This window comes from Oncorhynchus kisutch, unplaced genomic scaffold (genome assembly GCF_002021735.2).
Source record: "Oncorhynchus kisutch isolate 150728-3 unplaced genomic scaffold, Okis_V2 scaffold3885, whole genome shotgun sequence".
Lineage (NCBI taxonomy): Eukaryota > Metazoa > Chordata > Actinopteri > Salmoniformes > Salmonidae > Oncorhynchus > Oncorhynchus kisutch.
Window position 1 is genome coordinate 80,001 of NW_022265830.1, and position 25,000 is coordinate 105,000.

The 25,000-nt window shown below is 45.0% G+C and overlaps 1 protein-coding gene across 1 annotated transcript in view; it reads right to left on the bottom strand.

The window, feature by feature from the left end:
- Positions 1-25,000, bottom strand: part of LOC116372070 (bifunctional heparan sulfate N-deacetylase/N-sulfotransferase 4) — a 75,110-nt gene that overhangs the window by 49,067 nt on the left and 1,043 nt on the right. Inside the window, exons 3-6 of the mRNA XM_031821148.1 lie at positions 24,975-25,000; positions 9,663-9,749; positions 6,056-6,595; positions 1,112-1,199 (exon numbers count right to left, since the gene is read on the bottom strand). The exon at positions 24,975-25,000 is cut by the window's right edge and continues 232 nt beyond it. Coding sequence (XP_031677008.1) covers positions 1,112-1,199; positions 6,056-6,595; positions 9,663-9,749; positions 24,975-25,000 — 741 coding nt within the window. The remainder of the gene's footprint in view (positions 1-1,111; positions 1,200-6,055; positions 6,596-9,662; positions 9,750-24,974) is intronic.

Consider the following 25,000-nt stretch of genomic DNA (forward strand, 5'->3'; position numbering starts at 1 on the left):
CAGTAGTTATATGACTGGTACTGTCAGTAGTTATGTGACTGGTTCTGACAGTAGTTATATGACTGGTTCTGACTGGTTCTGACAGGTTCTGACAGTAGTTATATGACTGGTTCTGTCAGTAGTTATATGACTGGTTCTGTCAGTAGTTATATGACTGGTTCTGACAGTAGTTATATGACTGGTTCTGACAGTAGTTATATGACTGGTACTGTCAGTAGTTATGTGACTGGTTCTGACAGTAGTTATATGACTGGTTCTGACAGTAGTTATATGACTGGTTCTGACAGTAGTTATATGACTGGTTCTGTCAGTAGTTATATAACTGGTTCTGACTGGTTCTGACAGGTTCTGACAGTAGTTATATGACTGGTTCTGACAGTAGTTATATGACTGGTTCTGACAGTAGTTATATAACTGGTTCTGACTGGTTCTGACAGGTTCTGACAGTAGTTATATGACTGGTTCTGACAGTAGTTATATAACTGGTTCTGACTGGTTCTGACAGGTTCTGACAGTAGTTATATGACTGGTTCTGACAGTAGTTATATGACTGGTTCTGACAGTAGTTATATAACTGGTTCTGACTGGTTCTGACAGGTTCTGACAGTAGTTATATGACTGGTTCTGTCAGTAGTTATATGACTGGTTCTGTCAGTAGTTATATGACTGGTTCTGACAGTAGTTATATGACTGGTTCTGACAGTAGTTATATGACTGGTTCTGACAGTAGTTATATGACTGGTACTGTCAGTAGTTATATGACTGGTTCTGACAGTAGTTATATGACTGGTTCTGACAGTAGTTATATGACTGGTTCTGACAGTAGTTATATGACTGGTTCTGACAGTAGTTATATGACTGGTACTGTCAGTAGTTATATGACTGGTTCTGACAGTAGTTATATGACTGGTTCTGACAGTAGTTATATGACTGGTTCTGACAGTAGTTATATGACTGGTTCTGACAGTAGTTATATGACTGGTTCTGTCAGTAGTTATATGACTGGTTCTGACAGTAGTTATATGACTGGTTCTGACAGTAGTTATATGACTGGTTACTGTCTCTATATAATTACTGTCCTTAATATGAACATTGTAACATTGTACTGTACCTGTATGGTAGAACTTTCCAGAGAAGCCCAGATTAAAGGTGAAGTTGGTGATTTGAGATCTCAGCTGGTTCTGGGTGTCCAGGAGGGCCTGGAGAAAGAGAGAGAGAGTTTTGTTAGATTTGTTATATGATCTCTTCTAAATGTTCTGAGTGTTCTAAATGTCTGAGTGTTCTAAATGTCTAAGTGTTCTAAATGTCATGAGTGTTCTAAATGTCCGGGTGTTCTATATGTCCGGGTGTTCTAAATGTCCGGGTGTTCTAAATGTTTGAGTGTTCTAAATGTCTCGGTGTTCTAAATGTCTGGGTGTTCTAAATGTCTGGCTGTTCTAAATGTCTGGGTGTTCTAAATGTCTGGATGTTCTAAATGTCTGGGTGTTCTAAATGTCTGGGTGTTCTAAATGTCTGGGTGTTCTAAATGTCTGGGTGTTCTAAATGTCTGAGTGTGTTAGATCTCATGTGTTACATTCTCCTACATTCATTTTACATTTCCACAAACTTCAAAGTGTTTCCTTTCAAATGATACCAATAATATGCATAGTTAAATAAAGGTTACATTTGAAATAATAAAAAAAGAATATCAGGCAGTTAGATTTGGGTGTCCTCTCTCTTTCCCCTTTTTCTCCTATCTCTTTCCCCTTCCCTCCTCTCCTCTCCCCTCTCTCTCATCTCTCTCCTCTTTCTCATCTCTCTCCTCTCTCCTTTCTCTCCTCTCTCTTTCCCCTTCCCTCCTCTCTCCTCTCTCTTTCCCCTTTTTCTCCTATCTCTTTCCCCTTCCCTCCTCTCTCTCCTCTCTCTCCTCTCTCTTTCCCCTTTCTCTCCTCTCTCTTTCCCCTTCCCTCCTCTCCCCTCTCTCTCCTCTCTCTCCTCTCTCTTTCTCCTTTCTCTCCTCTCTCTTTCCCCTTCCCTCCTCTCCCCTCTCCTCTCCTCTCTCATCTCTCTCATTCCCCCCTCTTCTCTTCTCTCCCCTTCCCTTTCTCTCCTCTCTCTTTCCCCTTGCCTCCTCTCCCCTCTCTTCTCTCTCTCCCCCTCTCTCCTTTCTCTCCTCTCTCTTTCCCCTTCCCTCCTCTCTCCTCTCTTCTCTCTCCCCCCTTTCTTCTCCTCTCTCTCTTCCCCTTTCTCTCCTCTCTCTTTCCCCTTCCCTCCTCTTCCCTCTCTTCTCTCTCTCCCCCCTCTCCCCTTTCTCTCTCCCCCCTCTCTCTTCTCTCTTCCTCCATCTCTCTCATTCTCCTTCCCCTCTCATTCCATTTCCCTCTCCCCCATATTTCTCCTCCCCCTCTACTTCCATACTTCTCTCAATCTCTCTGAAGACAACTGTTTTATTTTAAAGGAAGGCTGATACATCAGGAATGAATGGCTGTATCATTCTCTTTCTCTCAGTCTGTCTCTCCTCTCTCCATCTATCCCCATCTCTTGTCTCTTTCTCTCAGTCTGTCTCTCCTCTCTCCATCTATCCCCGTCTCTTGTCTCTTTTTCTCAGTCTGTCTCTCCTCTCTCCATCTATCCCCGTCTCTCAGTCTGTCTCTCCTCTCTCCATCTATCCCCGTCTCTCAGTCTGTCTCTCCTCTCTCCATCTATCCCCGTCTCTTGTCTCTTTCTCTCAGTCTGTCTCTCCTCTCTCCATCTATCCCCATCTCTCTCTCTTTTTCTCAGTCTGTCTCTCCTCTCTCCATCTATCCCCATCTCTCTCTCTTTCTCTCAGTCTGTCTCTCCTCTCTCCATCTATCCCCATCTCTCTCTCTTTCTCTCAGTCTGTCTCTCATCTCTCTCTATCTCTCTCTCTCCCCTCTCTCTCTCTCTCTCCCCTCTCTCTCTCTCTCTTTCTCTCAGTCTGTCTCTCCTCTCTCCATCTATCCCCATCTCTCTCTCTTTCTCTCAGTCTGTCTCTCCTCTCTCCATCTATCCCCGTCTCTCTCTCATTCTCTCAGTCTGTCTCTCCTCTCTCCATCTATCCCCATCTCTCTCTCTTTCTCTCAGTCTGTCTCTCCTCTCTCCATCTATCCCCGTCTCTCTCTCATTCTCTCAGTCTGTCTCTCCTCTCTCCATCTATCCCCGTCTCTTGTCTCTTTCTCTCAGTCTGTCTCTCCCCTCTCCATCTATCCCCGTCTCTCTCTCATTCTCTCAGTCTGTCTCTCCTCTCTCCATCTATCCCCGTCTCTTGTCTCTTTCTCTCAGTCTGTCTCTCCTCTCTCCATCTATCCCCGTCTCTTGTCTCTTTCTCTCAGTCTGTCTCTCCTCTCTCCATCTATACCCGTCTCTTGTCTCTTTCTCTCAGTCTGTCTCTCCTCTCTCCATCTATCCCCGTCTCTTGTCTCTTTCTCTCAGTCTGTCTCTCCTCTCTCCATCTATCCCCGTCTCTTGTCTCTTTCTCTCAGTCTGTCTCTCCTCTCTCCATCTATCCCCATCTCTCTCTCTTTCTCTCAGTCTGTCTCTCCTCTCTCCATCTAGCCCCGTCTCTTGTCTCTTTCTCTCAGTCTGTCTCTCCTCTCTCCATCTATCCCCGTCTCTTGTCTCTTTCTCTCAGTCTGTCTCTCCTCTCTCCATCTATCCCCATCTCTCTCTCTTTCTCTCAGTCTGTCTCTCCTCTCTCCATCTATCCCCGCCTCTTGTCTCTTTCTCTCAGTCTGTCTCTCCTCTCTCCATCTATCCCCGTCTCTTGTCTCTTTCTCTCAGTCTGTCTCTCCTCTCTCCATCTATCCCCGTCTCTCTCTCTTTCTCTCAGTCTGTCTCTCCTCTCTCCATCTATCCCCATCTCTCTCTCTTTCTCTCAGTCTGTCTCTCCTCTCTCCATCTATCCCTGTCTCTCTCTCTTTCTCTCAGTCTGTCTCTCCTCTCTCCATCTATCCCCATCTCTCTCTCTTTCTCTCAGTCTCTCTCTCCTCTCTCCATCTATCCCCATCTCTCTCTCTATCTCTCAGTCTGTCTCTCCTCTCTCCATCTATCCCTGTCTCTCTCTCTATCTCTCAGTCTGTCTCTCCTCTCTCCATCTATCCCCGTCTCTTGTCTCTTTCTCTCAGTCTGTCTCTCCTCTCTCCATCTATCCCCATCTCGCTCTCTTTCTCTTAGTCTGTCTCTCCTCTCTACATCTATCCCCGTCTCTTGTCTCTTTCTCTCAGTCTGTCTCTCCTCTCTCCATCTATCCCCGTCTCTTGTCTCTTTCTCTCAGTCTGTCTCCATCTATCCCCATCTCTCTCTCTTTCTCTCCTCCCCTTTCTCTCCTCTCTCCATCTATCCCCATCGCTCTCTCTTTCTCTCAGTCTGTCTCTCCTCTCTCCATCTATCCCTGTCTCTCTCTCTGTTTCTCTCAGTCTGTCTCTCCTCTCTCCATCTATCCCCATCTCTCTCTCTATCTCTCAGTCTGTCTCTCCTCTCTCCATCTATCCCCATCTCTCTCTCTTTCTCTCAGTCTGTCTCTCCTCTCTCCATCTATCCCCATCTCTCTCTCCTCTCTCCATCTATCCCCATCTCTCTCTCTATCTCTCAGTCTGTCTCTCTTTCTCTCTCCATCTGTCCTCATCTCTCTCTCTCTCTTTCTGTATCTCTTTCAATCTCTACCCTTTTCAGACATTCCCCCTTTCCCCATCTCCTTTCTTTCCTGTCCCCTCTAACTCTCTCTACCTTCTCTCCTTCTCTCCTTCTTCTCCCTCTGTCTGAGGTGTTGGGCAGGCTAGTATAATCTCTCCTTCTCTCTCTGTATCTGTCCCCCTCCCCTCCTCTCTCTGTGTCTGTTCCCCCCTCCCTCCCTCACCTCCTCTCCCCCCCCCCTCTCCAAGGTCCTAGATGTTCAGGTCATATTTCTGATGCATTATAGGAAAAATGTCAAACACTGACAGGTAGTGACATTCTAATCTACAGAGCTAAGCAAACACACAAAGCACACACACACACACACACACACCTTTCTCCCCAGAGTGCAGGCTGTGTGGTGTCAGAATCAATGCAGTTAGCCAAGCAAAAGGCCCTGGTCTAATCTCAGACACACTGCAGAGCAACACACCTCTCCCCTGTCGCACACACACACACACACACCTCTCCCCTGTCACACACACACACACCTCTCCCCTGTCACACACACACACACACACACACACACACACACACACACACACACACACACACACACACACACACACACACACACACACACACACACACACACACACACACACACCTCTCCCCTGTCACACACACTAATACACACTGCAGTGAGCCAAACAAAAGGCCCTGGTCTAATCTCAGACACACTGCACCGTTTGGACCCCCCCCTCCTGTTTCCTCCTACCTTAACATCCTTGGTGTTCATGGAGCCCCCCCCCCCCCCCCCACTGTTTCCTCCTACCTTAACATCCTTGGTGTTCATGGAGCCCCCCCCCCCTGTTTCCTCCTACCTTAACATCCTTGGTGTTCATGGAGCCCCCCCCCCCACTGTTTCCTCCTACCTTAACATCCTTGGTGTTCATGGAGCCCCCCCCCCCCTGTTTCCTCCTACCTTAACATCCTTGGTGTTCATGGAGCCCCCCCCCCTCCTGTTTCCTCCTACCTTAACATCCTTGGTGTTCATGGAGCCCCCCCCCCCTCCTGTTTCCTCCTACCTTAACATCCTTGGTGTTCATGGAGCCCCCCCCCCCTGTTTCCTCCTACCTTAACATCCTTGGTGTTCATGGAGCCCCCCCCACTGTTTCCTCCTACCTTAACATCCTTGGTGTTCATGGAGCCCCCCCCCCCCCCCCCTGTTTCCTCCTACCTTAACATCCTTGGTGTTCATGGAGCCCCCCCCCCCCCCTTTGTTTCCTCCTACCTTAACATCCTTGGTGTTCATGGAGCCCCCCCCACTGTTTCCTCCTACCTTAACATCCTTGGTGTTCATGGAGCCCCCCCCCTGTTTCCTCCTACCTTAACATCCTTGGTGTTCATGGAGCCCCCCCCCCCCCCCCCTGTTTCCTCCTACCTTAACATCCTTGGTGTTCATGCGTGTTCCTTCCTTCCCAACAAAGATGTCGTCTATATCCACCAGGATGTGACGCTCTAGCCCCAACGACAACTTCCTGTCCGTGAGGTAAGTGATAGCGTCCACCAGTAGGAGCCTGTGTAGCCAGTAGCCCAGGCCGTGTCCAAAGATGACCCTCTGAACACCGTCAAAAAGCCCCGCATCCAACACCACCGTAGCCCGTAGGCCCCGACTGAAACCAGGGACTGGATTATCTCCGCTGCCCACTCCGGGGCCTCCCTCCCTGGGCCGTGCCTGGACAACAGCCTGGTAGGAGGAGTGGTTGGAGGAGAATGTGGTCCAGTCATCACCAGGGAGTGGTCCACGGTCCGTCTCAGCCCGCGTCAGGTGGAGGAGGGGCGAACGTGACATCACAGAGGCGTCTCGGAGCGCCTGATTGGTCCGTAGCAGCAGGGGAAGACCCCGGAGATTCAGCAGGGGCGGAGAGTTCTGATTGGCTCTGTGGAAGGTGATGATGCCGACTCGATAACGGAGACAGTACTGGGGGACAACAAGGGACAACATTTGGAAAGAGGCAGCTGACAACCAGACGAACGTTAGTGAACGTTAGATGACAACCATACAAACGTTAGTTAATGTTAGCTGACAACCAGACAAACGTTAGTTAATGTTAGCTGACAACCAGACGAACGTTAGTTAATGTTAGCTGACAACCAGACGAACGTTAGTTAATGTTAGCTGACAACCAGACGAATGTTAGTTAATGTTAGCTGACAACCAGACGAACGTTAGTTAATGTTAGTTAATGTTAGTTAATGTTAGCTGACAACCAGACGAACGTTAGTTAATGTTAGCTGACAACCAGACGAAAGTTAGTTAATGTTAGCTGACAACCAGACGAACGTTAGTTAATGTTAGTGAATGTTAGCTGACAACCAGACGAACATTAGTGAATGTTAGCTGACAACCAGACGAACGTTAGTTAATGTTAGTTAACGCTAGTTAATGTTAGTTAATGCTAGTTAATGTTAGCTGACAACCAGACTAATGTTAGTTAATGTTAGTTAATGTTCCTGGTATATCAGCTGTCTGTACCAGGGGTCAGTGTGTGTGTTCCAGGGGTCAGTGTGTCTGTTCCAGGGGTCAGTGTGTCTGTTCCAGGGGTCAGTGTGTATGTACCTGGTGTAACAGCTGTCTGTGCCAGGGGTCAGTGTGTCTGTTCCAGGGGTCAGTGTGTCTGTTCCTGGTATATCAGCTGTCTGTTCCAGGGGTCAGTGTGTCTGTTCCAGGGGTCAGTGTGTCTGTTCCAGGGGTCAGTGTATCTGTTCCAGGGGTCAGTGTGTCTGTACCTGGTGTAACAGCTGTCTGTTCCAGGGGTCAGTGTGTCTGTTCCAGGGGTCAGTGTGTCTGTTCCTGGTGTATCAGCTGTCTGTTCCAGGGGTCAGTGTGTCTGTTCCAGGGGTCAGTGTGTCTGTTCCAGGGGTCAGTGTGTCTGTTCCTGGTGTAACAGCTGTCTGTTCCAGTGGTCAGTGTGTGTGTTCCAGGGGTCAGTGTGTCTGTTCCAGGGGTCAGTGTGTATGTTCCTGGTGTAACAGCTGTCTGTTCCAGGGGTCAGTGTGTCTGTTCCAGGGGTCAGTGTGTCTGTTCCTGGTGTATCAGCTGTCTGTTCCAGGGGTCATTGTGTCTGTTCCAGGGGTCAGTGTGTCTGTACCTGGTGTATCAGCTGTCTGTTCCAGGGGTCAGTGTGTCTGTTCCAGGGGTCAGTGTGTGTGTTCCAGGGGTCAGTGTGTCTGTACCTGGTGTAACAGCTGTCTGTTCCAGGGGTCAGTGTGTCTGTTCCAGGGGTCAGTGTGTCTGTACCTGGTGTAACAGTTGTCTGTTCCAGGGGTCAGTGTGTCTGTTCCAGGGGTCAGTGTGTCTGTTCCAGGGGTCAGTGTGTCTGTTCCAGGGGTCAGTGTGTCTGTTCCTGGTGTAACAGCTGTCTGTTCCAGTGGTCAGTGTGTGTGTTCCAGGGGTCAGTGTGTCTGTTCCAGGGGTCAGTGTGTATGTTCCTGGTGTAACAGCTGTCTGTTCCAGGGGTCAGTGTGTCTGTTCCAGGGGTCAGTGTGTCTGTTCCTGGTGTATCAGCTGTCTGTTCCAGGGGTCATTGTGTCTGTTCCAGGGGTCAGTGTGTCTGTACCTGGTGTATCAGCTGTCTGTTCCAGGGGTCAGTGTGTCTGTTCCAGGGGTCAGTGTGTGTGTTCCAGGGGTCAGTGTGTCTGTACCTGGTGTAACAGCTGTCTGTTCCAGGGGTCAGTGTGTCTGTTCCAGGGGTCAGTGTGTCTGTACCTGGTGTAACAGTTGTCTGTTCCAGGGGTCAGTGTGTCTGTACCTGGTGTAGCAGCTGGCTGTACCTGGGGTCAGTGTGTCTGTTCCAGGGGTCAGTGTGTCTGTTCCAGGGGTCAGTGTGTCTGTTCCAGGGGTCAGTGCGTCTGTACCTGGGGTCAGTGTGTCTGTACCAGGGGTCAGTGTGTCTGTACCAGGGGTCAGTGTTTCTGTACCTGGTGTAACAGATGTCTGTTCCAGGAGTCAGTGTGTCTGTACCTGGTGTAGCAGCTGTCTGTTCCAGGGGTCAGTGTGTCTGTTCCAGGGGTCAGTGTATCTGTACCTAGTGTATCAGCTGTCTGTTCCAGGGGTCAGTGCATCTGTTCCAGGGGTCAGTGTGTCTGTTCCAGGAGTCAGTGTGTCTTTTCCAGGGGTCAGTGTGTCTGTTCCAGGGGTCAGTGTGTCTGTACCTGGTGTAACAGCTGTCTTTTCCAGGGGTCAGTGTGTCTGTACCTGGTGTAACAGCTGTCTTTTCCAGGGGTCAGTATGCCTGTACCTTGTGTAACAGCTGTCTGTTCCAGGGGTCAGTGTGTCTGTTCCAGGGGTCAGTGTGTCTGTTCCAGGGGTCAGTGTGTCTGTACCTGGTGTAACAGCTGTCTATTCCAGGGGTCAGTGTGTCTGTTCCTGGTATATCAGCTGTCTGTACCAGGGGTCAGTGTGTCTGTTCCTGGTGTATCAGCTGTCTGTTCCAGGGGTCAGTGTGTCTGTACCTGGTGTAACAGCTGTCTGTTCCAGGGGTTAGTGTGTCTGTTCCAGGGGTCAGTGTGTCTGTACCTGGGGTCAGTGTGTCTGTACCAGGGGTCAGTGTGTCTGTACCTGGTGTAACAGCTGTTTGTTCCAGGGGTCAGTGTGTCTGTACCTGGTGTAGCAGCTGTCTGTTCCAGGGGTCAGTGTGTCTGTTCCTGGGGTCAGTGTGTCTGTACCAGGGGCCAGTGTGTCTGTTCCAGTGGTCAGTGTGTCTGTACCTGGAGTAACAACTGTCTGTTCCAGGGGTCAGTGTGTCTGTTCCAGGGGTCAGTGTGTCTGTACCTGGAGTAACAACTGTCTGTTCCAGGGGTCAGTGTGTCTGTACCTGGTGTAGCAGCTGTCTGTTCAAGGGGTCAGTGTGTCTGTTCCAGGGGTCAGTGTGTCTATTCCAGGGGTCAGTGTGTCTGTTCCTGGTGTATCAGCTGTCTGTTCCAGGAGTCAGTGTGTCTGTACCTGGTGTAGCAGCTGTCTGTTCCAGGAGTCAGTGTGTCTGTACCTGGTGTAGCAGCTGTCTGTTCCAGGGGTCAGTGTGGGCGTACTTCAACAGACTCTCGTAGATGACCAGGATGTAGCGACCACGCCCCTTTGAAAAAAAGAGAACAACGTCAAACAGCTTGTTACCCTTCTGTTGTGACGTAACCACGGCAACGTGCGGTTGGCTTTTGATGTGTTACAGGTCCTTTGTGATTTTAGATGTAACCACGGCAACGTGCGGTAGCTTCTGTTATGGGGGTAGAAGCTGTTCAGCAGTCTACTGTTTTGGGGGTAGAAGCTGTTCAGCAGTCTACTGTTTTGGGGGTAGAAGCTGTTCAGCAGTCTACTGTTTTGGGGGTAGAAGCTGTTCAGCAGTCTACTGTTTTGGGGGTAGAAGCTGTTCAGCAGTCTACTGTTTTGGGGGTAGAAGCTGTTCAGCAGTCTACAGTTTTGGGGGTAGGAGCTGTTCAGCAGTCTACTGTTTCGGGGGTAGAAGCTGTTCAGCAGTCTACTGTTTTGGGGGTAGAAGCTGTTCAGCAGTCTACTGTTTTGGGGGTAGGAGCTGTTCAGCAGTCTACAGTTTTGGGGGTAGGAGCTGTTCAGCAGTCTACAGTTTTGGGGGTAGAAGCTGTTCAGCAGTCTACTGTTTTTGGGGGTAGGAGCTGTTCAGCAGTCTACTGTTTTGGGGGTAGAAGCTGTTCAGCAGTCTACTGTTTTGGGGGTAGAAGCTGTTCAGCAGTCTACTGTTTTGGGGGTAGAAGCTGTTCAGCAGTCTACTGTTTCGGGGGTAGAAGCTGTTCAACAGTCTACTGTTTTGGGGGTAGAAGCTGTTCAGCAGTCTACTGACAGGTATCCCTTCCCCATAACAACAATATTAACCTGGTCAGTGAGACAGGTCTCCCTTCCCCATAACAACAATATTAACCTTGTCAGTGAGACAGGTCTCCCTTCCCCATAACAACAATATTAACCTGGTCAGTGAGACAGGTCTCCCTTCCCCATAACAACAATATTAACCTGGTCAGTGAGACAGGTCTCCCTTCCCCATAATAATAATAATATTAACCTGGTCAGTGAGAGGAGACAGGTCTCCCTTCCCCATAATAATAATAATATTAACCTGGTCAGTGAGAGGAGGCAGGTCTCCCTTCCCCATAATAATAACAATATTAACCTGGTCAGTGAGAGGAGGCAGGTCTCCCTTCCCCATAATAATAATAACATTAACCTGGTCAGTGAGAGGAGGCAGGTCTCCCTTCCCCATAATAATAATAATATTAACCTGGTCAGTGAGACAGGTCTCCCTTCCCCATAATAATAATAATATTAACCTGGTCAGTGAGAGGAGGCAGGTCTCCCTTCCCCATAATAATAATAATATTAACCTGGTCAGTGAGAGGAGGCAGGTCTCCCTTCCCCATAATAATAATAATATTAACCTGGTCAGTGAGAGGAGACAGGTCTCCCTTCCCCATAATAATAATAATATTAACCTGGTCAGTGAGGCAGGTCTCCCTTCCCCATAATAATAATAATATTAACCTGGTCAGTGAGGCAGGTCTCCCTTCCCCATAATAATAATAATATTAACCTGGTCAGTGAGAGGAGGCAGGTCTCCCTTCCCCATAATAATAATAATATTAACCTGGTCAGTGAGAGGAGGCAGGTCTCCCTTCCCCATAATAATAATAATATTAACCTGGTCAGTGAGAGGAGGCAGGTCTCCCTTCCCCATAATAATAATAATATTAACCTGGTCAGTGAGAGGAGGCAGGTCTCCCTTCCCCATAATAATAATAATATTAACCTGGTCAGTGAGAGGAGGCAGGTCTCCCTTCCCCATAATAATAATAATATTAACCTGGTCAGTGAGAGGAGGCAGGTCTCCCTTCCCCATAATAATAATAATATTAACCTGGTCAGTGAGAGGAGACAGGTCTCCCTTCCCCATAATAATAATAATATTAACCTGGTCAGTGAGGCAGGTCTCCCTTCCCCATAATAATAATAATATTAACCTGGTCAGTGAGGCAGGTCTCCCTTCCCCATAATAATAATAATATTAACCTGGTCAGTGAGAGGAGGCAGGTCTCCCTTCCCCATAATAATAATAATATTAACCTGGTCAGTGAGAGGAGGCAGGTCTCCCTTCCCCATAATAATAATAATATTAACCTGGTCAGTGAGAGGAGGCAGGTCTCCCTTCCCCATAATAATAATAATATTAACCTGGTCAGTGAGAGGAGGCAGGTCTCCCTTCCCCATAATAATAATAATATTAACCTGGTCAGTGAGAGGAGGCAGGTCTCCCTTCCCCATAATAATAATAATATTAACCTGGTCAGTGAGGGGAGGCAGGTCTCCCTTCCCCATAATAATAATAATATTAACCTGGTCAGTGAGAGGAGGCAGGTCTCCCTTCCCCATAATAATAATAATATTAACCTGGTCAGTGAGAGGAGGCAGGTCTCCCTTCCCCATAATAATAATAATATTAACCTGGTCAGTGAGAGGAGGCAGGTCTCCCTTCCCCATAATAATAATAATATTAACCTTGTCAGTGAGAGGAGGCAGGTCTCCCTTCCCCATAATAATAATAATATTAACCTGGTCAGTGAGAGGAGGCAGGTCTCCCTTCCCCATAATAATAATAATATTAACCTTGTCAGTGAGAGGAGGCAGGTCTCCCTTCCCCATAATAATAATAATATTAACCTGGTCAGTGAGGCAGGTCTCCCTTCCCCATAATAATAATAATATTAACCTGGTCAGTGAGAGGAGGCAGGTCTCCCTTCCCCATAATAATAATAATATTAACCTGGTCAGTGAGAGGAGGCAGGTCTCCCTTCCCCATAATAATAATAATATTAACCTGGTCAGTGAGAGGAGGCAGGTCTCCCTTCCCCATAATAATAATAATATTAACCTGGTCAGTGAGACAGGTCTCCCTTCCCCATAATAATAATAATATTAACCTGGTCAGTGAGAGGAGGCAGGTCTCCCTTCCCCATAATAATAATAATATTAACCTGGTCAGTGAGGCAGGTCTCCCTTCCCCATAATAATAATATTAACCTGGTCAGTGAGACAGGTCTCCCTTCCCCATAATAATAATAATATTAACCTGGTCAGTGAGGCAGGTCTCCCTTCCCCATAATAATAATAATATTAACCTGGTCAGTGAGAGGAGGCAGGTCTCCCTTCCCCATAATAATAATAATATTAACCTGGTCAGTGAGAGGAGGCAGGTCTCCCTTCCCCATAATAATAATAATATTAACCTGGTCAGTGAGAGGAGGCAGGTCTCCCTTCCCCATAATAATAATAATATTAACCTGGTCAGTGAGGCAGGTCTCCCTTCCCCATAATAATAATAATATTAACCTGGTCAGTGAGGCAGGTCTCCCTTCCCCATAATAATAATAATATTAACCTGGTCAGTGAGAGGAGGCAGGTCTCCCTTCCCCATAATAATAATAATATTAACCTGGTCAGTGAGAGGAGGCAGGTCTCCCTTCCCCATAATAATAATAATATTAACCTGGTCAGTGAGAGGAGGCAGGTCTCCCTTCCCCATAATAATAATAATATTAACCTGGTCAGTGAGAGGAGACAGGTCTCCCTTCCCCATAATAATAATAATATTAACCTGGTCAGTGAGGCAGGTCTCCCTTCCCCATAATAATAATAATATTAACCTGGTCAGTGAGAGGAGGCAGGTCTCCCTTCCCCATAATAATAATAATATTAACCTGGTCAGTGAGAGGAGGCAGGTCTCCCTTCCCCATAATAATAATAATATTAACCTGGTCAGTGAGAGGAGGCAGGTCTCCCTTCCCCATAATAATAATAATATTAACCTGGTCAGTGAGAGGAGGCAGGTCTCCCTTCCCCATAATAATAATAATATTAACCTGGTCAGTGAGAGGAGGCAGGTCTCCCTTCCCCATAATAATAATAATATTAACCTGGTCAGTGAGAGGAGACAGGTCTCCCTTCCCCATAATAATAATAATATTAACCTGGTCAGTGAGGCAGGTCTCCCTTCCCCATAATAATAATAATATTAACCTGGTCAGTGAGACAGGTCTCCCTTCCCCATAATAATAATAATATTAACCTGGTCAGTGAGGCAGGTCTCCCTTCCCCATAATAATAATAATATTAACCTGGTCAGTGAGAGGAGGCAGGTCTCCCTTCCCCATAATAATAATAATATTAACCTGGTCAGTGAGAGGAGGCAGGTCTCCCTTCCCCATAATAATAATAATATTAACCTGGTCAGTGAGGCAGGTCTCCCTTCCCCATAATAATAATAATATTAACCTGGTCAGTGAGAGGAGGCAGGTCTCCCTTCCACATAATAATAATAATATTAACCTGGTCAGTGAGAGGAGGCAGGTCTCCCTTCCCCATAATAATAATAATATTAACCTGGTCAGTGAGGCAGGTCTCCCTTCCCCATAATAATAATAATATTAACCTGGTCAGTGAGAGGAGGCAGGTCTCCCTTCCCCATAATAATAATAATATTAACCTGGTCAGTGAGAGGAGACAGGTCTCCCTTCCCCATAATAATAATAATATTAACCTGGTCAGTGAGGCAGGTCTCCCTTCCCCATAATAATAATAATATTAACCTGGTCAGTGAGAGGAGGCAGGTCTCCCTTCCCCATAATAATAATAATATTAACCTGGTCAGTGAGAGGAGACAGGTCTCCCTTCCCCATAATAATAATAATATTAACCTGGTCAGTGAGAGGAGGCAGGTCTCCCTTCCCCATAATAATAATAATATTAACCTGGTCAGTGAGAGGAGGCAGGTCTCCCTTCCCCATAATAATAATAATATTAACCTGGTCAGTGAGAGGAGACAGGTCTCCCTTCCCCATAATAATAATAATATTAACCTGGTCAGTGAGGGGAGGCAGGTCTCCCTTCCCCATAATAATAATAATATTAACCTGGTCAGTGAGAGGAGACAGGTCTCCCTTCCCCATAATAATAATAATATTAACCTGGTCAGTGAGGCAGGTCTCCCTTCCCCATAATAATAATAATATTAACCTGGTCAGTGAGGCAGGACTCCCTTCCCCATAATAATAATAATATTAACCTGGTCAGTGAGAGGAGGCAGGTCTCCCTTCCCCATAATAATAATAATATTAACCTGGTCAGTGAGGCAGGACTCCCTTCCCCATAATAATAATAATATTAACCTGGTCAGTGAGAGGAGGCAGGTCTCCCTTCCCCATAATAATAATAATATTAACCTGGTCAGTGAGAGGAGGCAGGTCTCCCTTCCCCATAATAATAATAATATTAACCTGGTCAGTGAGAGGAGGCAGGTCTCCCTTCCCCATAATAATAATAATATTAACCTGGTCAGTGAGAGGAGGCAGGTCTCCCTTCCCCATAATAATAATAATATTAACCTGGTCAGTGAGGCAGGTCTCCCTTCCCCATAATAATAATAATATTAACCTGGTCAGTGAGGCAGGTCTTCCTTCCCCATAATAATAATAATATTAACCTGGTCAGTGAGAGGAGGCAGGTCTCCCTTCCCCATAATAATAATAATATTAACCTGGTCAGTGAGGCAGGTCTTCCTTCCCCATAATAATAATAATATTAACCTGGTCAGTGAGAGGAGACAGGTCTCCCTTCCCCATAATAATAATAATATTAACCTGGTCAGTGAGAGGAGGCAGGTCTCCCTTCCCCATAATAATAATAATATTAACCTGGTCAGTGAGACAGGTCTCCCTTCCCCATAATAATAATAATATTAACCTGGTCAGTGAGAGGAGGCAGGTCTCCCTTCCCCATAATAATAATAATATTAACCTGGTCAGTGAGAGGAGGCAGGTCTCCCTTCCCCATAATAATAATAATATTAACCTGGTCAGTGAGAGGAGGCAGGTCTCCCTTCCCCATAATAATAATAATATTAACCTGGTCAGTGAGAGGAGGCAGGTCTCCCTTCCCCATAATAATAATAATATTAACCTGGTCAGTGAGAGGAGGCAGGTCTCCCTTCCCCATAATAATAATAATATTAACCTGGTCAGTGAGACAGGTCTCCCTTCCCCATAATAATAATAATATTAACCTGGTCAGTGAGAGGAGGCAGGTCTCCCTTCCCCATAATAATAATAATATTAACCTGGTCAGTGAGAGGAGGCAGGTCTCCCTTCCCCATAATAATAATAATATTAACCTGGTCAGTGAGGCAGGTCTTCCTTCCCCATAATAATAATAATATTAACCTGGTCAGTGAGAGGAGGCAGGTCTCCCTTCCCCATAATAATAATAATATTAACCTGGTCAGTGAGAGGAGACAGGTCTCCCTTCCCCATAATAATAATAATATTAACCTGGTCAGTGAGAGGAGGCAGGTCTCCCTTCCCCATAATAATAATAATATTAACCTGGTCAGTGAGAGGAGGCAGGTCTCCCTTCCCCATAATAATAATAATATTAACCTGGTCAGTGAGAGGAGACAGGTCTCCCTTCCCCATAATAATAATAATATTAACCTGGTCAGTGAGAGGAGACAGGTCTCCCTTCCCCATAATAATAATAATATTAACCTGGTCAGTGAGAGGAGACAGGTCTCCCTTCCCCATAATAATAATAATATTAACCTGGTCAGTGAGGGGAGGCAGGTCTCCCTTCCCCATAATAATAATAATATTAACCTGGTCAGTGAGAGGAGGCAGGTCTCCCTTCCCCATAATAATAATAATATTAACCTGGTCAGTGAGAGGAGGCAGGTCTCCCTTCCCCATAATAATAATAACATTAACCTGGTCAGTGAGAGGAGGCAGGTCTCCCTTCCCCATAATAATAATAATATTAACCTGGTCAGTGAGGCAGGTCTCCCTTCCCCATAATAATAATAATATTAACCTGGTCAGTGAGAGGAGGCAGGTCTCCCTTCCCCATAATAATAATAATATTAACCTGGTCAGTGAGAGGAGGCAGGTCTCCCTTCCCCATAATAATAATAATATTAACCTGGTCAGTGAGGCAGGTCTCCCTTCCCCATAATAATAATAATATTAACCTGGTCAGTGAGACAGGTCTCCCTTCCCCATAATAATAATAATATTAACCTGGTCAGTGAGAGGAGGCAGGTCTCCCTTCCCCATAATAATAATAATATTAACCTGGTCAGTGAGAGGAGGCAGGTCTCCCTTCCCCATAATAATAATAATATTAACCTGGTCAGTGAGAGGAGACAGGTCTCCCTTCCCCATAATAATAATAATATTAACCTGGTCAGTGAGGCAGGTCTCCCTTCCCCATAATAATAATAATATTAACCTGGTCAGTGAGGCAGGTCTCCCTTCCCCATAATAATAATAATATTAACCTGGTCAGTGAGAGGAGGCAGGTCTCCCTTCCCCATAATAATAATAATATTAACCTGGTCAGTGAGAGGAGGCAGGTCTCCCTTCCCCATAATAATAATAATATTAACCTGGTCAGTGAGAGGAGACAGGTCTCCCTTCCCCATAATAATAATAATATTAACCTGGTCAGTGAGAGGAGGCAGGTCTCCCTTCCCCATAATAATAATAATATTAACCTGGTCAGTGAGAGGAGGCAGGTCTCCCTTCCCCATAATAATAATAATATTAACCTGGTCAGTGAGAGGAGGCAGGTCTCCCTTCCCCATAATAATAATAATATTAACCTGGTCAGTGAGACAGGTCTCCCTTCCCCATAATAATAATAATATTAACCTGGTCAGTGAGAGGAGGCAGGTCTCCCTTCCCCATAATAATAATAATATTAACCTGGTCAGTGAGGGGAGGCAGGTCTCCCTTCCCCATAATAATAATAATATTAACCTGGTCAGTGAGAGGAGGCAGGTCTCCCTTCCCCATAATAATAATAATATTAACCTGGTCAGTGAGAGGAGGCAGGTCTCCCTTCCCCATAATAATAATAATATTAACCTGGTCAGTGAGAGGAGGCAGGTCTCCCTTCCCCATAATAATAATAATATTAACCTTGTCAGTGAGAGGAGGCAGGTCTCCCTTCCCCATAATAATAATAATATTAACCTGGTCAGTGAGAGGAGGCAGGTCTCCCTTCCCCATAATAATAATAATATTAACCTGGTCAGTGAGAGGAGACAGGTCTCCCTTCCCCATAATAATAATAATATTAACCTGGTCAGTGAGGCAGGTCTCCCTTCCCCATAATAATAATAATATTAACCTGGTCAGTGAGAGGAGGCAGGTCTCCCTTCCCCATAATAATAATAATATTAACCTGGTCAGTGAGAGGAGGCAGGTCTCCCTTCCCCATAATAATAATAATATTAACCTGGTCAGTGAGAGGAGGCAGGTCTCCCTTCCCCATAATAATAATAATATTAACCTGGTCAGTGAGACAGGTCTCCCTTCCCCATAATAATAATAATATTAACCTGGTCAGTGAGAGGAGGCAGGTCTCCCTTCCCCATAATAATAATAATATTAACCTGGTCAGTGAGGCAGGTCTCCCTTCCCCATAATAATAATATTAACCTGGTCAGTGAGACAGGTCTCCCTTCCCCATAATAATAATAATATTAACCTGGTCAGTGAGGCAGGTCTCCCTTCCCCATAATAATAATAATATTAACCTGGTCAGTGAGAGGAGGCAGGTCTCCCTTCCCCATAATAATAATAATATTAACCTGGTCAGTGAGGCAGGTCTCCCTTCCCCATAATAATAATAATATTAACCTGGTCAGTGAGAGGAGGCAGGTCTCCCTTCCCCATAATAATAATAATATTAACCTGGTCAGTGAGAGGAGGCAGGTCTCCCTTCCCCATAATAATAATAATATTAACCTGGTCAGTGAGAGGAGGCAGGTCTCCCTTCCCCATAATAATAATAATATTAACCTGGTCAGTGAGAGGAGGCAGGTCTCCCTTCCCCATAATAATAATAATATTAACCTGGTCAGTGAGAGGAGGCAGGTCTCCCTTCCCCATAATAATAATAATATTAACCTGGTCAGTGAGGCAGGTCTCCCTTCCCCATAATAATAATAATATTAACCTGGTCAGTGAGGCAGGTCTCCCTTCCCCATAATAATAATAATATTAACCTGGTCAGTGAGAGGAGGCAGGTCTCCCTTCCCCATAATAATAATAATATTAACCTGGTCAGTGAGGCAGGTCTCCCTTCCCCATAATAATAATAATATTAACCTGGTCAGTGAGGCAGGTCTCCCTTCCCCATAATAATAATAATATTAACCTGGTCAGTGAGGCAGGTCTCCCTTCCCCATAATAATAATAATATTAACCTGGTCAGTGAGAGGAGGCAGGTCTCCCTTCCCCATAATAATAATAATATTAACCTGGTCAGTGAGAGGAGGCAGGTCTCCCTTCCCCATAATAATAATAATATTAACCTGGTCAGTGAGAGGAGACAGGTCTCCCTTCCCCATAATAATAATAATATTAACCTGGTCAGTGAGGCAGGTCTCCCTTCCCCATAATAATAATAATATTAACCTGGTCAGTGAGACAGGTCTCCCTTCCCCATAATAATAATAATATTAACCTGGTCAGTGAGGCAGGTCTCCCTTCCCCATAATAATAATAATATTAACCTGGTCAGTGAGAGGAGGCAGGTCTCCCTTCCCCATAATAATAATAATATTAACCTGGTCAGTGAGAGGAGGCAGGTCTCCCTTCCCCATAATAATAATAATATTAACCTGGTCAGTGAGGCAGGTCTCCCTTCCCCATAATAATAATAATATTAACCTGGTAAGTGAGAGGAGGCAGGTCTCCCTTCCCCATAATAATAATAATATTAACCTGGTCAGTGAGAGGAGGCAGGTCTCCCTTCCCCATAATAATAATAATATTAACCTGGTCAGTGAGGCAGGTCTCCCTTCCCCATAATAATAATAATATTAACCTGGTCAGTGAGGCAGGTCTCCCTTCCCCATAATAATAATAATATTAACCTGGTCAGTGAGAGGAGGCAGGTCTCCCTTCCCCATAATAATAATAATATTAACCTGGTCAGTGAGAGGAGACAGGTCTCCCTTCCCCATAATAATAATAATATTAACCTGGTCAGTGAGAGGAGGCAGGTCTCCCTTCCCCATAATAATAATAATATTAACCTGGTCAGTGAGAGGAGACAGGTCTCCCTTCCCCATAATAATAATAATATTAACCTGGTCAGTGAGGGGAGGCAGGTCTCCCTTCCCCATAATAATAATAATATTAACCTGGTCAGTGAGAGGAGACAGGTCTCCCTTCCCCATAATAATAATAATATTAACCTGGTCAGTGAGAGGAGGCAGGTCTCCCTTCCCCATAATAATAATAATATTAACCTGGTCAGTGAGAGGAGGCAGGTCTCCCTTCCCCATAATAATAATAATATTAACCTGGTCAGTGAGGCAGGTCTCCCTTCCCCATAATAATAATAATATTAACCTGGTCAGTGAGGCAGGTCTTCCTTCCCCATAATAATAATAATATTAACCTGGTCAGTGAGAGGAGGCAGGTCTCCCTTCCCCATAATAATAATAATATTAACCTGGTCAGTGAGGCAGGTCTTCCTTCCCCATAATAATAATAATATTAACCTGGTCAGTTAGAGGAGACAGGTCTCCCTTCCCCATAATAATAATAATATTAACCTGGTCAGTGAGAGGAGGCAGGTCTCCCTTCCCCATAATAATAATAATATTAACCTGGTCAGTGAGACAGGTCTCCCTTCCCCATAATAATAATAATATTAACCTGGTCAGTGAGAGGAGGCAGGTCTCCCTTCCCCATAATAATAATAATATTAACCTGGTCAGTGAGAGGAGGCAGGTCTCCCTTCCCCATAATAATAATAATATTAACCTGGTCAGTGAGAGGAGGCAGGTCTCCCTTCCCCATAATAATAATAATATTAACCTGGTCAGTGAGAGGAGGCAGGTCTCCCTTCCCCATAATAATAATAATATTAACCTGGTCAGTGAGAGGAGGCAGGTCTCCCTTCCCCATAATAATAATAATATTAACCTGGTCAGTGAGACAGGTCTCCCTTCCCCATAATAATAATAATATTAACCTGGTCAGTGAGGCAGGTCTCCCTTCCCCATAATAATAATAATATTAACCTGGTCAGTGAGAGGAGGCAGGTCTCCCTTCCCCATAATAATAATAATATTAACCTGGTCAGTGAGGCAGGTCTCCCTTCCCCATAATAATAATAATATTAACCTGGTCAGTGAGAGGAGGCAGGTCTCCCTTCCCCATAATAATAATAATATTAACCTGGTCAGTGAGAGGAGGCAGGTCTCCCTTCCCCATAATAATAATAATATTAACCTGGTCAGTGAGAGGAGGCAGGTCTCCCTTCCCCATAATAATAATAATATTAACCTGGTCAGTGAGAGGAGGCAGGTCTCCCTTCCCCATAATAATAATAATATTAACCTGGTCAGTGAGAGGAGGCAGGTCTCCCTTCCCCATAATAATAATAATATTAACCTGGTCAGTGAGAGGAGGCAGGTCTCCCTTCCCCATAATAATAATAATATTAACCTGGTCAGTGAGACAGGTCTCCCTTCCCCATAATAATAATAATATTAACCTGGTCAGTGAGACAGGTCTCCCTTCCCCATAATAATAATAATATTAACCTGGTCAGTGAGAGGAGGCAGGTCTCCCTTCCCCATAATAATAATAATATTAACCTGGTCAGTGAGAGGAGGCAGGTCTCCCTTCCCCATAATAATAATAATATTAACCTGGTCAGTGAGAGGAGACAGGTCTCCCTTCCCCATAATAATAATAATATTAACCTGGTCAGTGAGGGGAGGCAGGTCTCCCTTCCCCATAATAATAATAATATTAACCTGGTCAGTGAGAGGAGGCAGGTCTCCCTTCCCCATAATAATAATAATATTAACCTGGTCAGTGAGAGGAGACAGGTCTCCCTTCCCCATAATAATAATAATATTAACCTGGTCAGTGAGAGGAGACAGGTCTCCCTTCCCCATAATAATAATAATATTAACCTGGTCAGTGAGAGGAGGCAGGTCTCCCTTCCCCATAATAATAATAATATTAACCTGGTCAGTGAGAGGAGGCAGGTCTCCCTTCCCCATAATAATAATAATATTAACCTGGTCAGTGAGACAGGTCTCCCTTCCCCATAATAATAATAATATTAACCTGGTCAGTGAGAGGAGACAGGTCTCCCTTCCCCATAATAATAATAATATTAACCTGGTCAGTGAGAGGAGGCAGGTCTCCCTTCCCCATAATAATAATAATATTAACCTGGTCAGTGAGGCAGGTCTCCCTTCCCCATAATAATAATAATATTAACCTGGTCAGTGAGGCAGGTCTCCCTTCCCCATAATAATAATAATATTAACCTGGTCAGTGAGAGGAGACAGGTCTCCCTTCCCCATAATAATAATAATATTAACCTGGTCAGTGAGGCAGGTCTCCCTTCCCCATAATAATAATAATATTAACCTGGTCAGTGAGGCAGGTCTCCCTTCCCCATAATAATAATAATATTAACCTGGTCAGTGAGAGGAGACAGGTCTCCCTTCCCCATAATAATAATAATATTAACCTGGTCAGTGAGAGGAGGCAGGTCTCCCTTCCCCATAATAATAATAATATTAACCTGGTCAGTGAGAGGAGACAGGTCTCCCTTCCCCATAATAATAATAATATTAACCTGGTCAGTGAGAGGAGACAGGTCTCCCTTCCCCATAATAATAATAATATTAACCTGGTCAGTGAGGCAGGTCTCCCTTCCCCATAATAATAATAATATTAACCTGGTCAGTGAGACAGGTCTCCCTTCCCCATAATAATAATAATATTAACCTGGTCAGTGAGGCAGGTCTCCCTTCCCCATAATAATAATAATATTAACCTGGTCAGTGAGAGGAGGCAGGTCTCCCTTCCCCATAATAATAATAATATTAACCTGGTCAGTGAGAGGAGGCAGGTCTCCCTTCCCCATAATAATAATAATATTAACCTGGTCAGTGAGAGGAGGCAGGTCTCCCTTCCCCATAATAATAATAATATTAACCTGGTCAGTGAGAGGAGGCAGGTCTCCCTTCCCCATAATAATAATAATATTAACCTGGTCAGTGAGAGGAGACAGGTCTCCCTTCCCCATAATAATAATAATATTAACCTGGTCAGTGAGAGGAGGCAGGTCTCCCTTCCCCATAATAATAATAATATTAACCTGGTCAGTGAGAGGAGACAGGTCTCCCTTCCCCATAATAATAATAATATTAACCTGGTCAGTGAGAGGAGGCAGGTCTCCCTTCCCCATAATAATAATAATATTAACCTGGTCAGTGAGAGGAGGCAGGTCTCCCTTCCCCATAATAATAATAATATTAACCTGGTCAGTGAGAGGAGGCAGGTCTCCCTTCCCCATAATAATAATAATATTAACCTGGTCAGTGAGAGGAGGCAGGTCTCCCTTCCCCATAATAATAATAATATTAACCTGGTCAGTGAGAGGAGGCAGGTCTCCCTTCCCCATAATAATAATAATATTAACCTGGTCAGTGAGAGGAGACAGGTCTCCCTTCCCCATAATAATAATAATATTAACCTGGTCAGTGAGAGGAGACAGGTCTCCCTTCCCCATAATAATAATAATATTAACCTGGTCAGTGAGAGGAGGCAGGTCTCCCTTCCCCATAATAATAATAATATTAACCTGGTCAGTGAGAGGAGGCAGGTCTCCCTTCCCCATAATAATAATAATATTAACCTGGTCAGTGAGAGGAGGCAGGTCTCCCTTCCCCATAATAATAATAATATTAACCTGGTCAGTGAGAGGAGGCAGGTCTCCCTTCCCCATAATAATAATAATATTAACCTGGTCAGTGAGAGGAGGCAGGTCTCCCTTCCCCATAATAATAATAATATTAACCTGGTCAGTGAGAGGAGACAGGTCTCCCTTCCCCATAATAATAATAATATTAACCTGGTCAGTGAGGCAGGTCTCCCTTCCCCATAATAATAATAATATTAACCTGGTCAGTGAGAGGAGGCAGGTCTCCCTTCCCCATAATAATAATAATATTAACCTGGTCAGTGAGAGGAGGCAGGTCTCCCTTCCCCATAATAATAATAATATTAACCTGGTCAGTGAGAGGAGGCAGGTCTCCCTTCCCCATAATAATAATAATATTAACCTGGTCAGTGAGAGGAGGCAGGTCTCCCTTCCCCATAATAATAATAATATTAACCTGGTCAGTGAGAGGAGGCAGGTCTCCCTTCCCCATAATAATAATAATATTAACCTGGTCAGTGAGAGGAGGCAGGTCTCCCTTCCCCATAATAATAATAATATTAACCTGGTCAGTGAGAGGAGACAGGTCTCCCTTCCCCATAATAATAATAATATTAACCTGGTCAGTGAGAGGAGGCAGGTCTCCCTTCCCCATAATAATAATAATATTAACCTGGTCAGTGAGAGGAGGCAGGTCTCCCTTCCCCATAATAATAATAATATTAACCTGGTCAGTGAGAGGAGGCAGGTCTCCCTTCCCCATAATAATAATAATATTAACCTGGTCAGTGAGAGGAGACTGGTCTCCCTTCCCCATAATAATAATAATATTAACCTGGTCAGTGAGAGGAGACAGGTCTCCCTTCCCCATAATAATAATAATATTAACCTGGTCAGTGAGGCAGGTCTCCCTTCCCCATAATAATAATAATATTAACCTGGTCAGTGAGAGGAGGCAGGTCTCCCTTCCCCATAATAATAATAATATTAACCTGGTCAGTGAGAGGAGACAGGTCTCCCTTCCCCATAATAATAATAATATTAACCTGGTCAGTGAGGCAGGTCTCCCTTCCCCATAATAATAATAATATTAACCTTGTCAGTGAGAGGAGACAGGTCTCCCTTCCCCATAATAATAATAATATTAACCTGGTCAGTGAGAGGAGGCAGGTCTCCCTTCCCCATAATAATAATAATATTAACCTGGTCAGTGAGAGGAGGCAGGTCTCCCTTCCCCATAATAATAATAATATTAACCTGGTCAGTGAGAGGAGACAGGTCTCCCTTCCCCATAATAATAATAATATTAACCTGGTCAGTGAGAGGAGGCAGGTCTCCCTTCCCCATAATAATAATAATATTAACCTGGTCAGTGAGAGGAGGCAGGTCTCCCTTCCCCATAATAATAATAATATTAACCTGGTCAGTGAGGCAGGTCTCCCTTCCCCATAATAATAATAATATTAACCTGGTCAGTGAGAGGAGGCAGGTCTCCCTTCCCCATAATAATAATAATATTAACCTGGTCAGTGAGAGGAGGCAGGTCTC